We start from the raw sequence: 13,575 nt of genomic DNA on the forward strand, positions 1-13,575 counted from the left end.
AACTCGGGTTATTGGTTTAGATCCCAAGTGGATCCACAAAGCTGCTAGTTGGACTATGACGTTTTAATCATATTATGTCTTATCTTTATTCGGACCGTTCGTTGACAAATAAATTAAGCACCCCCTAGTGACGTATAGTTGAGTTCTGCCGGCCTAAGATGCGCAAACGAGAAAATCTCGAGATATCTCACTCTCGTGTATAGTTATATTGTCGATAATGACTTAATGTCAAAATCATTTTTTGACATTATGTCGCTAGATTTTGACGACAGATCTACACGAGAAAAATGTATGTCATGTTAGGATCAATAGATATGAAGAGAAAAGCCATCAAACATCGAGAATACGTGTAGACAAAATTTTCTCGTTGGCGTATGCTAGAGGGGATGGAGACCTGCAGATCACTACGTAGATAGTGGGCCCCGTAGTAGTTCGAGATTATTTCACTAGATGACAGCAGTTTGTATGTGGTGTTTAAACGTAACGGCCGGATAAGAAACAATTTAGTCGACAACTTTAAAAATCACTCGATGTTCATTTGTACACATAAATATCACTCACTGTGATCGTCGGTCCTTACGTCCCAATGTGATTTTCAACTTCTGTTCACGAATTGTTGGTTTATTTCACTGATAAGATGTAGCACTAAGTGAAGGTTTAAAGTCACTATTTAAGCGGAATTCACTGTATAGATTTTTGAGATAACAATATCACTGACGCATTAGGACGTTTCCTTTAAGTTTTTTAACTTTCTGTTATAAAATTCAAGGACTATCTTATTTATTTGATTGTTTTGTAAGAGCTCGACTTTTCTGTGTGCTATACGGTAGGCGCCATCTAGCGGAATGTCTATTTTAAGAGAGTATATTCATTTGACAAAGTTTTTATTTTTGAATGAGTACTGACCTAGTTCTCTCATCGTCGACCACTTAGGCTGGCCCTTGGCGTACCCAGGTAGCAGAGTTAGCAGTTGTTCTGGTGTCTCCGAGTGGAAAGCCCAGACCAGATTGCAGGTGCCAACCCCGGTGCGCTGTAACGCGGCTCGCTGCGCTAGAGGCAGGCAGCGCTGTAGGTAACCGTAGTGCTTCATAGCTAGTAGGAAGCGAAGACCACAGTCGTCCAGGGAATCTGTGTTATACAAAAGAAAGATTAGAAACCGTATAATTAAAAGTAACTTTAAGCCTGTATTTGTAACAAAAATAAAAAAGCCATTAAGTTACTTTATCAACGTATCCGACAAAGTCAGTAAAGTTTAAAGGGCCTGTTTCACCACTTCCTGATAAGGCTATCCACCAATTAACTTGACAGATCAAGTATGGAGAATCTGTCAAAAAAGTAGTGAATAGCCTATTAGGCACTTTATCAGAAAGTGGTGAAGCAAGCCCTTAGGCTTATAATTGTTTAATTAGTGCTTGAAGTACCTAGTAACAATATAATATTTAAACGACGATAATTCCTTATTATTTCCAACCCTAATAACACCGTCTAATGTATCATTGACCGTTTCGAGTATTCTCTACATTGACTTATCGCTACTACGTCTTGTTCATTCACGGCAGAATATTGTTATCGTGTTTATACATGTATGCATCTTGTGTACATATTATTATGTTCTGTAAAAATAAAATATTCTTGCGCGTGTGTAAGCGAGAATTTGCCATGAGTTTCAACAAAATTCCATGAAACTTTCAAATTAAAATTAAATATGTATGTAACGTTACTCACCAGGCACCATCTCCTGCGACGCAGCGGGCGCGGAGTCCGTACGTGCGTTCGCCGCGAACCGCTCGGTGAAGTCCGCGTCGCAAGTTGATACCGTATCCGCTAGCGCCAGTAGATGCATCTGGTCGAGCGAACTCAGCCCAGGCAGGTGTGTGTGAGTTAGCAGGCGGGAGAGCATACGACCTGAGATACAAATTATAATAATTTAAATGATGGCTGTTCTTATCCTATCGATCCCCAAGCGGCAGCCGGCTGCCGTATAGCAATTAAAAATCTATTGTGTATGCGATACCCACGATGGAGGTGTTAAAAGAAAAAAAATAAAGGCAAGTTTTTAAACTTCGCAAGGAATAAAGTTACTTAATTTGCCTGACATCGAAGGAGCACTCCCGAGTAACGAGAAATGTAAGTACCTATTAGTTGCCACTTGCCATACGTCGAACATATTTTAGCTGGTTAGTCATGGTGGGAAATAAAAAAATCTCATATTCACAACGCTGATCTTGTTATGTGATCGGCACTTCAAGGGTGGGTTGCAACTTGCACCAGAGGCGTTGTTATAGTTGTGCAGGCAAATATCAAATCCCGGTATGTCCACCATAAGCGAAACTTGGCAAATGAGAGAAATATGTTTTTTTTTAACTTTATTCTCGACATTTTTCTTTTTAACTTTTGACACAGACATCTTCTTTGCTCTTTCAGGATTCACCACACTAATTTGTATATATTGCGTTGTTCCATTTTTCGCACAAAATTCAATAAAATCGACAAGAGTTCAGTTTCGAGTATGGGTGTGACTTGCCAGGTTTTGATATTCACCTACACAGTTAAGGTATAAGGTTATCGTCCAAAATGGCATCCATCCATTATTGAATTTTACTAGAGATTTGACTTTTCATTTTTTTATTTTTATGAAATAAGGGGGCAAACGAGCAAACGGGTCACCTGATGGAAAGCAACTTCCGTCGCCCATGGACACTCGCAGCATCAGAAGAGCTGCAAGTGCGTTGCCGGCATTTTAAGAGGGAATAGGGTAATAGGGGAGGGTAGGGAAGGGAAGGGAAGGAAATAGTTGAGGGTAGGGAAGGGAATAGGGTAGGGGTTAGGGGATTGGGCCTCCGGTAAACTCACTCACTCGGCGAAACACAGCGCAAGCGCTGTTTCACGCCGGTTTTCTGTGAGAACGTGGTATTTATCCGGTCGAGCCGGCCCATTCGTGCCGAAGCATGGCTCTCCCACGTATAATTTTTAATAATTTGACATTAGGTAATAGTTAAAGTAAGTTGGTGCAACCAACCCTTAGGGTGGGTTGAACCAGAGGCGTAGTTATAGTTAATGTTAAGGTTATCGTCAGATATGACGTCCATTATGGACTTCTACTAGGGATTTAACGTTCATTTGACATTTTGTTATGGTTAAAGTTATAGTTAAAGTAAGTTGGTGCAACCCACCCTAAATGAATTAAAGATAACTATTTAAGACATTACCAGTCAATAGGACATCCATCCTCCTTCCAAAAAATAAACCTACCTTGTCTAGGTCCAAAGTGCGATAGTGGTTGCCTTTCAGGCATCGAAGGCCTTCGGTCTACTTCCCCTTCCTCGCCCAGTAACATCGCGTCGAGGTCCTCTACCTCCATAGTTCCCTCGAATAGCTCGTTGTAGTCCTAAAAAGTGACAAGTTGAACAACTTACAACACCCTTACTTACAACAGTAAGATACACGTACGTAAATACGTTGTACGTAAATACGTTGACTTAACACTACATGTCTCTGGTCGTAAACTAATGTGTTAAGACGATAGTGTTTTTCGCAGTTATGTGATTGTAATAGTTTTCTGCCCGGTTAAAACAGACAAGTAACGACCGGTACGGTACGTGACCCGCTACCTAACTATAACACCTGTAAACTTCTGTACTAGTGATGTTAGAGCAAGATAGAAATAGTTTCAAGGTCTTATGCTAAGAAATGGTTTTGAAGTATCGTTTTATAAATAATTTAATAAAAACTATTCAAACTTTTTTTTTCATATTTAAAACCACTACATCAGACACACCTAGTTATACATAATAATTATTAATTAATATAGTAACTAACCTTAGCCTCCTGTATAGTGGACGGATGGTGTGCGGACTCCTTATCAGCCACTAATAAAGTCCATAATGGTAGGGGCGGTACCGAAGTTAGCTCCGCGTAGTCCAACTGTACGTCTTCTGTTATCTATTTAAGAAATAATCGTATACTTCTATCATATTAATTTATAGGCGGATGGCGAGTCTACGTTATTTGGTCTAGTTATGTCAAGCCAATGTTTAGCCGTGATTTTTTTGGATCACGGTTGAGCTAGGCCGACGAAGTTACGTAGGTCTGCCATTTGCCTATGAACAAATTTATCTCAGAAAATTCTTATTTTTTTTTATTAATAATGTATTTTTTAAAGACAATCCTTTATGGTCAGGGAGCCCTAGAACAATTTTTTTTATTGCTATCAAGCAAATTTTTTGTGAGTAGCTTCATTTTGATAAGACAAACAACATTTTTATCTACGAAAAATCTTGAAAGTGGTAGCTAACAGAGATAGAAAGGATTTCATACTTTAGTTTGATGATCCTAAATTATGGATTGTTCTATTTGTAGGTCAATATTACTCTTAAATTATATAACTATTAACCTTCTGTAATCAACAAAACTTGGTTGTCTACGGTACCCTAAAACGGAACCCTAACCAGCGGATTTTTCGTATATTGGTAGGTTAATAGTTATATAATTATTAATTATATAATTAATTAAGAGTAACATTGTCCTACAAATAGAACAATCCATATTTTAGGACCATCAATTTAAAGTATGAAATCCTTTCTATCTCTGTTAGCTACCACTTTCGAGATTTTTCGCAAATAAAAATTTTGTTTGTCTCATCAAAATATAGCTACTCACAAAAATTAGCTTGATAATAATCAAAAATAATTGTTCTAGGGCTCCCGTACTATTATTTACAAGTGTATGCATACTTGCAATTTATAAAAGTTTAATATTAGGTTATATTATATATCGGTTTCGTTTCTCATCTGATATTATAGTGTAACATAACATAGTGTACAGGCACATCACAACTTATTCGTGAAATTTTAAATTGTGTTTTTAAAGCCTGGTGCATCAAGCGATTTATCAAATAATGAATTTAATTTTTCAAAGTGCACACTAGGAATATCCGTTCAGTGGATTTTACATGAAAGTTTCATTGAAAGACGTACTGCAGAATAAGCACATTTAATCATAAACTGAAGTAATTCCAAATTATATTCCAATCTTTTTTGTGGTATTGAAAGTTTGTTTTCGTTAGCTATGAATCTTGATTGAAGTATCGAAGGTTTTTCGCACAGAAACTCAAATCTAACTGCCTCACTCGAAATATTTAATTATTACTAAACTTTAATTAAAATTTTGTTTAATTAAAAATGTCTCGTAAACTTCACGCATTTTCTGTAGAAATATTCATTAAATTAAAGTAAGTAATCATCAAATTGTCTGTTAGCGGGCCTCTAGATGATAAATTTTACTGTGCAATATACATGATATATTGTGCAATATTATTGACCATCTAGGGTTCATATTAAAAATCACGCGCCTTCAATCTAATTATTGTCAAATAAACTGTTTATAAAATTGCTCGCCTGGGCGGCCGGTAAGCCTACATAGCGGCACCTGATGGCAAATAGAATTTCAACAACCCTCATTAATGTAAGTAATCATCAAATCTCTCTAAGTGAGGCCGTTCGAGTTAATTCAGTTTACGATGAGATGTGCTAGTGCGAAGCGTTTACCTGTGCAACGCCATCTAGCGGCGAGGCGGCGCCGGCGGCGAAGGACACGGACAGCGTGCGTGAGCGGGACCAGCCGCGCTGCAACACACATGCGTGACGACGTGATAGGGGCGGGCCCGTTTGGACGTAGGTATAAGTATTATTGATGTATTGATGTTTTTTTTAATAAAATTAATAATTCAAAAAGTATTGTTTTTGTCGCAAAGTCTGTACAAATCTGCACAAGAAGCAATTTGGATTAGAAATTAGAAGATAGTATAATCTTCTACAATGTACGATTTATTTATGTGCACTTCATTTAATTGTTTATAATAAGAAAATACACTATTTTAGAATTTAATTATTTGGTTTCATACGTCTAAACGGGCCTTCGTATTGTTTTATACTACGGGCGCTGTCGAGTTGCGGTCGTAGTGGCGATCTGGGGAAACTAGTCAGTGCGTTTAGCATTGAGGTGCATTTTAGCTGTGGTAGCGTAGAACAACATGCGTTCTGTGGGGTCACGACTAATGCGTGTACTAAACATTCCTTATAGCAGTGTAACTTTACCTTGTTTAATGTAGTAGCAGTTTATATAGATCAGTTTAAGATTTAAATCAGTTTAAACTTAAACTTAACATATTTCTATAGAGGAAAACATTGAACAAAACATGAATGAAAATAAACTTGTATGATAAATTAAATATTATGCCATCTCTGATCTCATCGTATTTATGAAAGAAAATTCATGATATATTTCACAAACGATTAGGAACAACCCTGAGGGCCTAGACAAGCGGCAAGCGATTATCGTAAATGCCAACGCCAACGCCACAAAATGTATGAGATTTGACATTAGTATTCGCTAGCGAAGCGATGACTTATGTCAAATCGCATACATTTTGTTAGCGTTCACGATAATCGCTTGCCACTTGTCTACTAGGGCTGGACTTGTATATTTTTTTTTCAAATTTCAAAACTTTGTACTTGAATTGAGTGAGTGTATGTGATTGTTTACAACAATGTGTGCAGTTCAATAGATCTTTCACCTACTCTGAAATACTTACCGGTCTAGATAGACTATCTTCGTCACCTTGAGAGCTGCGAGTGGTGTATGTGCCACCTATGCACCTATAGATAAGTTGAAATAAATTTGTTACAGCGATTTTTTTGTCTGTTTAAACAATAACATACTTTCTACTATAATCCACGATTCAAAATTAGAACCTAAAGTTGTCAATGTCGGATAAAAAACCTATTTAATAACGAAAAATGATTTCATACTGAGTGTTTTTAATACAAAAATAAATACTTTCTATTGTTGCAGTATTATCTTTCATCATTGGATTGCTAAGCCAGCGTAGTAAGGAAGTAACAAATGCGCTTTATTTTCGTTACCTGACTAAATGCGCGAGGATAGCTTTCACCCATCTTATCTTTCCGCTGTTGAGCAACTCCATCAGCTGTTTAGGATGATACTGAGGTAGTACAGGACACGCCATTTGAGAGGCTTCGAACAGTCCAAAGTCAGGCATGTAGTCTAAAAGGGGCTGTAATAAAAACAAAACATTGAACGTGATGAAATAATAACATCATGATTATCAATGAACTCATTTTTTCAAATTCGAAAATATTTCGCCGATCCTTATAGAATCGTCGTACAAATTTTCAAGCGTTTGACTATCAGTTACGTCATCTATTATAAAAATGGACTTTCAATTGTGTTAGTAACGCTATAGCTCGATAACGGCTGGACCGATTTGGCTGATTGTGGTCTTAAAATGATCGTGGAAGTCCAGAGAAGGTTTATAAGTGACACGAAGTTCACCGGGACATCTAGTACGTGATAAAGAGACATAGACAACGACTGTCTTGCGTCGCGCTCTAACAGCTGTAGGCGATGAAGATAGATAATATATCTCACTTGCGTTTTACGTTACGCTATAACAGCTGCTGGTGACAAAGAAAGATATATATATACTAGCTGTTTCCCGCGACTTCGTCCGCGTGGACTTCAGTTTATAGCGCGCGATGTCAACAAAATTGGTGTCAAAAGCTTTTATAAAAAAACCCTGGTACCCCTTAAATCAATACAGCTGTGTAGTGTGCACACAATAAGTACTTTATTTTTTATATTAAACTTTATATTTCATGCCAAATTTCAAAGCATATTTAGCCCCCCAATTACACAACTTTACCCATAAACTATTTATCATTAATAGGTTTAGCCCCAATTTCACCAACGTCTGTTAGTGTTAACAGCTTGTTAAAATGTCCTGTCTTCTCTTTCATTCATATGAAAAACGAAACAGCTAACGTGATACTAATTCGATCATTAACTTTAACAGTCGTTGGTGAAATTTGGTCTTAAGGTTACGTCACTGCCTGCACAGATAAAGTATTGAGTTATTTAATACCGTAGAATAGATATAACAATCGAAAAAAATCGAGACTTAAATGTAAGATGATACCACCTCTTATAGAAAGACTTTTGAGCAAGCGTCAGCGCGATGCAGAAGACGCACGGCGCCATCTATTATGAATTTTTTGAACAAATTTACAACCCTTACAACCCTTTTTTCCAGTAAAAAAGTAGCCTATGTCCTTTCTCAGGCTTTAGACTATCTGTATACAAAATTTCATTACAATCGGTTCGGTAGTTTTGGCGTTTGGCGTGAAAGCGAGACTGACAGACAGACAGAGATACTTTCGCATTTATAATATTAGTATAGATTATGTGCACACTGCACAGCTGTTTTTGGGTATTTTGATTAATTAAGGGCCGCGCTACACCGGAATGGCAGCGGCGAGGCGAGCACTTTCAGCGCTGCCATTCCGGTGTAGCGCGGCCCTAAGAGGGGTACCACTTACCAGGGTTTTAAAAAGTTTTTAAATTTGACACAAATTTTGTTGACACCGCGCGCTATAAACTAAAGTCCACGCGGACGAAGTCGCGGGCAACAGCTAGTATATATATAATATTATTATAATATTATTAAACATCATATTCTAACGTATTAAAAACTATAAACAAAAACATACTAACTAATAAGTATGATTAGCTCTATGTTACAATAAAGTAAAAAATAAAACGCCATGTGTTGAATCGTATTAGAACTAAAATGTTCATTCCATCGATATATTTCTGGATTTTTTATAATATTATACATAAAATATGTTTAAGATCTTTGAAATTTTATTTTAATACACATCCAAGACCCAGGAAAATTGAAAACTTTTTGTTCCGCCTGCGGGACTCGAACCCAGGACCCCCGGGATGAGCGCTGGCCACGCGCAATGCGAATTCATTTTCATCGAAATTTTCATGGAAATAAGATATTTTCCCACATCAAAATGTAGCCTATGTCCTTTCTCAGACTCTAGAATAACTGTATACAAAATTTCATTGCAATCGGTTCAGTAGTTTTGGCGTGAAAGCAAGACAGACAGACAGACAGACAGACAGACAGACAGAGATACTTTCGCATTTATAATATTAGTATAGTATGGATTATAATATTATTAAACATCATATTCTAACGTATTAAAAACTATAAACAAAAACATACTAACTAATAAGTATGATTAGTTCTATGTTACAATAAAGTAAAAAATAAAACGCCATCTGTTGAATCGTATTAGAACTAAAATGTTCATTCCATTGATATATTTCTGGATTTTTTATAATATTATACATAAAATATGTTTAAGATTTTTGAAATTTTATTTTAATACACATCCAAGACCCAGGAAAATTGAAAACTTTTTGTTCCGCCTGCGGGACTCGAACCCAGGACCCCCGGGATGAGCGCTGGCCACGCGCAATGCGAATTCATTTTCATCGAAATTTTCATGGAAATAAGATATTTTCCCACATCAAAATGTAGCCTATGTCCTTTCTCAGACTCTAGAATAACTGTATACAAAATTTCATTGCAATCGGTTCAGTAGTTTTGGCGTCAAAGCAAGACAGACAGACAGACAGAGATACTTTCGCATTTATAATATTAGTATAGTATGGATTATAATATTATTAAACATCATATTCTAACGTATTAAAAACTATAAACAAAAACATACTAACTAATAAGTATGATTAGTTCTATGTTACAATAAAGTAAAATAAACGCCATCTGTTGAATCGTATTAGAACTAAAATGTTCATTCCATTGATATATTTCTGGATTTTTTATAATATTATATACATAAAATATGTTTAAGATTTTTGAAATTTTATTTTAATACACATCCAAGACCCAGGAAAATTGAAAACTTTTTGTTCCGCCTGCGGGACTCGAACCCAGGACCCCCGGGATGAGCGCTGGCCACGCGCAATGCGAATTCATTTTCATCGAAATTTTCATGGAAATAAGATATTTTCCCACATCAAAATGTAGCCTATGTCCTTTCTCAGACTCTAGAATAACTGTATACAAAATTTCATTGCAATCGGTTCAGTAGTTTTGGCGTGAAAGCAAGACAGACAGACAGACAGACAGACAGAGATTCTTTCGCATTTATAATATTAGTATGGATTATAATATTATTAAACATCATATTCTAACGTATTAAAAACTATAAACAAAAACATACTAACTAATAAGTATGATTAGTTCTATGTTACAATAAAGTAAAAATAAAAAACGCCATCTGTTGAATCGTATTAGAACTAAAATGTTCATTCCATTGATATATTTCTGGATTTTTTATAATATTATACATAAAATATGTTTAAGATTTTTGAAATTTTATTTTAATACACATCCAAGACCCAGGAAAATTGAAAACTTTTTGTTCCGCCTGCGGGACTCGAACCCAGGACCCCCGGGATGAGCGCTGGCCACGCGCAATGCGAATTCATTTTCATCGAAATTTTCATGGAAATAAGATATTTTCCCACATCAAAATGTAGCCTATGTCCTTTCTCAGACTCTAGAATAACTGTATACAAAATTTCATTGCAATCGGTTCAGTAGTTTTGGCGTGAAAGCAAGACAGACAGACAGACAGACAGACAGAGATTCTTTCGTATTTATAATATTAGTATGGATTATAATATTATTAAACATCATATTCTAACGTATTAAAAACTATAAACAAAAACATACTAACTAATAAGTATGATTAGTTCTATGTTACAATAAAGTAAAAATAAAAAACGCCATCTGTTGAATCGTATTAGAACTAAAATGTTCATTCCATTGATATATTTCTGGATTTTTTATAATATTATACATAAAATATGTTTAAGATTTTTGAAATTTTATTTTAATACACATCCAAGACCCAGGAAAATTGAAAACTTTTTTTTCCGCCTGCGGGACTCGAACCCAGGACCCCCGGGATGAGCGCTGGCCACGCGCAATGCGAATTCATTTTCATCGAAATTTTCATGGAAATAAGATATTTTCCCACATCAAAATGTAGCCTATGTCCTTTCTCAGACTCTAGAATAACTGTATACAAAATTTCATTGCAATCGGTTCAGTAGTTTTGGCGTCAAAGCAAGACAGACAGACAGACAGACAGACAGACAGACAGACAGACAGAGATACTTTCGCATTTATAATATTAGTATGGATTTTACCTGTGGCTGATCCGGCTGCGTCTTGTTTCGTCGTCTTGCGTCTCGCTCTAACAGCTGCAGATTGATGGACGACACGCGTTGTAAGTGCGGCGCTGAAACACGGAGGTCCGAATCTCGAAGTGCTCGACTCTCGCCGCCATCTTCAACGTCCTGAATAGAAATAAAAATAAGGGTAACTTGTTGTCTTCTAAAGGTCTTAAGACGAAAAAGCAGACGAATTACTAAATGGCAAACAATTATCTTGCTTGGAAATACACTAACCTATTTTACAAATAAAGATAATGCAGCTATTTTAGGACCGGAATGTATGTATGTATGTATGTATGTATGTATGTGTTAATTTTATTAATAAGGGGGTAAAGAAGAAAAAAAGACATAATATAAGAAAAATGTATTACCTGGCTGCTACCTTGACCGGAGGGCAGCTGCGGCGTTTCCGGTTTCCACTGGGAGTACACGTGCATTTCGGAATCCATCCCCACCACGAATATACCATCTCTGACCCACGATATCTGCATGGGTAACGGTGGTAGACCGTCTGCCGTCTTCAGCTCTATACGTCGGAGCTGCATCCATCGAATCTCCTCTACGAATAGCGGGGCCGCTAGAGATGAGGCCTTTCGTAGTATCGGTCTGTTGTTGTTTATGGATTCCTTCATAGCCTGGAAACCAACTACATGAGTTAGATATAATGTAAACATTCTAATTTCGCCTTGAACTTGGATGGGCAGTGGGCACATTGCCTTGTGACCAGTAGCCTTAGCACGGCCACCAGTAGAAATGCGAAAGTAAGGACAAACTGTGGAGATAAACTTAAGGTAGCGTTCCGATCTTTTTTTTCGTTCCCAAAAATTCAATTAAAATGCCACTTTATGACAGACTATAGTCCTAGAAATTCAAATAATATCCTACTCTATGACATATACTATTGTCTGTCATAAAGTGGCATTTTAATTAAATTTTTGTCGGTCGCGATTGGCCGCGGTAAAGATCGGAACGGCACCTTAAGTTTATGTACACGGTTTGTCCATACTTTCGCATTTCTACTGGTGGCCGTACTAAGGCTACAGATATAGTAGAGAGTAAATTATTATAAACAAATACTACGTTCCGAAAAACGATACTAAAAGTTATGGCTGGTTATGATGACCCTTTTCAAATAATATGTCAAAATTATCAAACATATTTTTTTTCTTTGTCAATTTAATGCAGGGAAAGTTTGTTGAAAACTTTAAAATTAAAAATATCAGACGCTAAGTATGCAATAAAACTATCTCACCTTAAGATTAGCTTGAGCAAGATCACTGGATACCGGCGTAAACAACAGCACTCGGGATCCAACAGCAACTGTCAATATATGCGAGCCGTCCTCTTTAGACACCCAGTCCAATTGCACCAAATGTTTCTGAGTGAGGGGGCAAGTGTTGCCATTCTCCATAATACTTTTGCGGAGTGATTGAAGTGTGCTGAATGAGGGCACCGCTAGCAGACCCGCGGACTTGCCCGTGTCTCCCTCACCGTTACGGTTATTGCGACTGTCGTCCGATGAAAGTGTTTGTATAACCTATAAAATAAGTATATCCACATCAACCTATTTTTAAAAAAGATAAATGTGTGTAAATACGCATCGACTTGAGAAGCTGCCTGGTTTAGTCGACTATGTGCAAAACTAATCATTCAGTCAAATGAGATTAGAATGTAGGAAGCTATGTTAACAATATATAAACATTTATTAGCATTAATTGTAAACATTAATAACGAATAAATAAGTAAATACATGTTTAACTACCTGATTAATACGCTGCTTCTTCTGCATAAATGTCGTATCGTGAAGGTATGATAGATCAATCTGCGTATCAGCGCATAGTCCGACTCTCGGTAAGCTGACATTCCTTAGAGGTATCGTATCCTCTAGCAGCCATTCCGCGCCGCCAGTACTTTCACACTCGTAGACGCACACACACAGATTCACGAATCGTGCGTCCGTCGCATTGCTCGAGTTCGAACTCGTGCCGCCCATGCTGACCGCTGAGCCCTTGGGTCGCGTGAACGATCGCCCGCACTTGTACGCGCACGCAATGCGTCCCGAGTACGCAGCGCTTATGTGTAGCGGCTGACCTGTATAAAATGTTTTATTTATCTTTGCGTTGTATGAAATAAAGTCATAATATCGTTTTTCATTCGTGTGTGTGTAGAGATGAAGGTTTTAAATAATAATTATTAAAAAAAAAACTCGGACAAGACGCCAGCACTATTTTTAATGTAAAGTGATTACTGTAATATTAGATTGCATGTGAAATTTTACCTGGTATATCAATAGTAGATTCTTGATCTTTATTCATCATTTCCCACTCCTTCCAAGAGTATTCTAGTTCATCATTATCTTTTTTCGTAACATGGCATTTCCAAAATCTAAAACAACAAATAACGAAGTTTGTTTCATTTGGCTCAATTCGTTTGTAT

General features: G+C 36.9%; 1 protein-coding gene across 10 annotated transcripts in view; it reads right to left on the reverse strand.

Annotated features, from left to right (window-relative positions):
- The window catches only part of LOC121734365 (dmX-like protein 2), a 73,213-nt gene that overhangs the window by 23,713 nt on the left and 35,925 nt on the right, over positions 1 to 13,575 (reverse strand). For 8 of the 10 annotated variants that reach the window (XM_042124923.1, XM_042124917.1, XM_042124922.1 and 5 more), the window contains 12 exons: positions 13,418 to 13,524; positions 12,902 to 13,230; positions 12,392 to 12,676; positions 11,511 to 11,774; positions 11,113 to 11,262; positions 6,924 to 7,075; positions 6,593 to 6,656; positions 5,547 to 5,624; positions 3,820 to 3,942; positions 3,253 to 3,388; positions 1,726 to 1,905; positions 907 to 1,128 (listed from right to left, as the gene is read on the reverse strand). In XM_042124923.1, coding sequence (XP_041980857.1) covers positions 907 to 1,128; positions 1,726 to 1,905; positions 3,253 to 3,388; positions 3,820 to 3,942; positions 5,547 to 5,624; positions 6,593 to 6,656; positions 6,924 to 7,075; positions 11,113 to 11,262; positions 11,511 to 11,774; positions 12,392 to 12,676; positions 12,902 to 13,230; positions 13,418 to 13,524 — 2,090 coding nt within the window. The remainder of the gene's footprint in view (positions 1 to 906; positions 1,129 to 1,725; positions 1,906 to 3,252; positions 3,389 to 3,819; positions 3,943 to 5,546; positions 5,625 to 6,592; positions 6,657 to 6,923; positions 7,076 to 11,112; positions 11,263 to 11,510; positions 11,775 to 12,391; positions 12,677 to 12,901; positions 13,231 to 13,417; positions 13,525 to 13,575) is intronic. The other 2 variants (XM_042124924.1, XM_042124919.1) reach the window with 1 other exon arrangement.

Source organism: Aricia agestis, chromosome 15 (assembly GCF_905147365.1).
Source record: "Aricia agestis chromosome 15, ilAriAges1.1, whole genome shotgun sequence".
Lineage (NCBI taxonomy): Eukaryota > Metazoa > Arthropoda > Insecta > Lepidoptera > Lycaenidae > Aricia > Aricia agestis.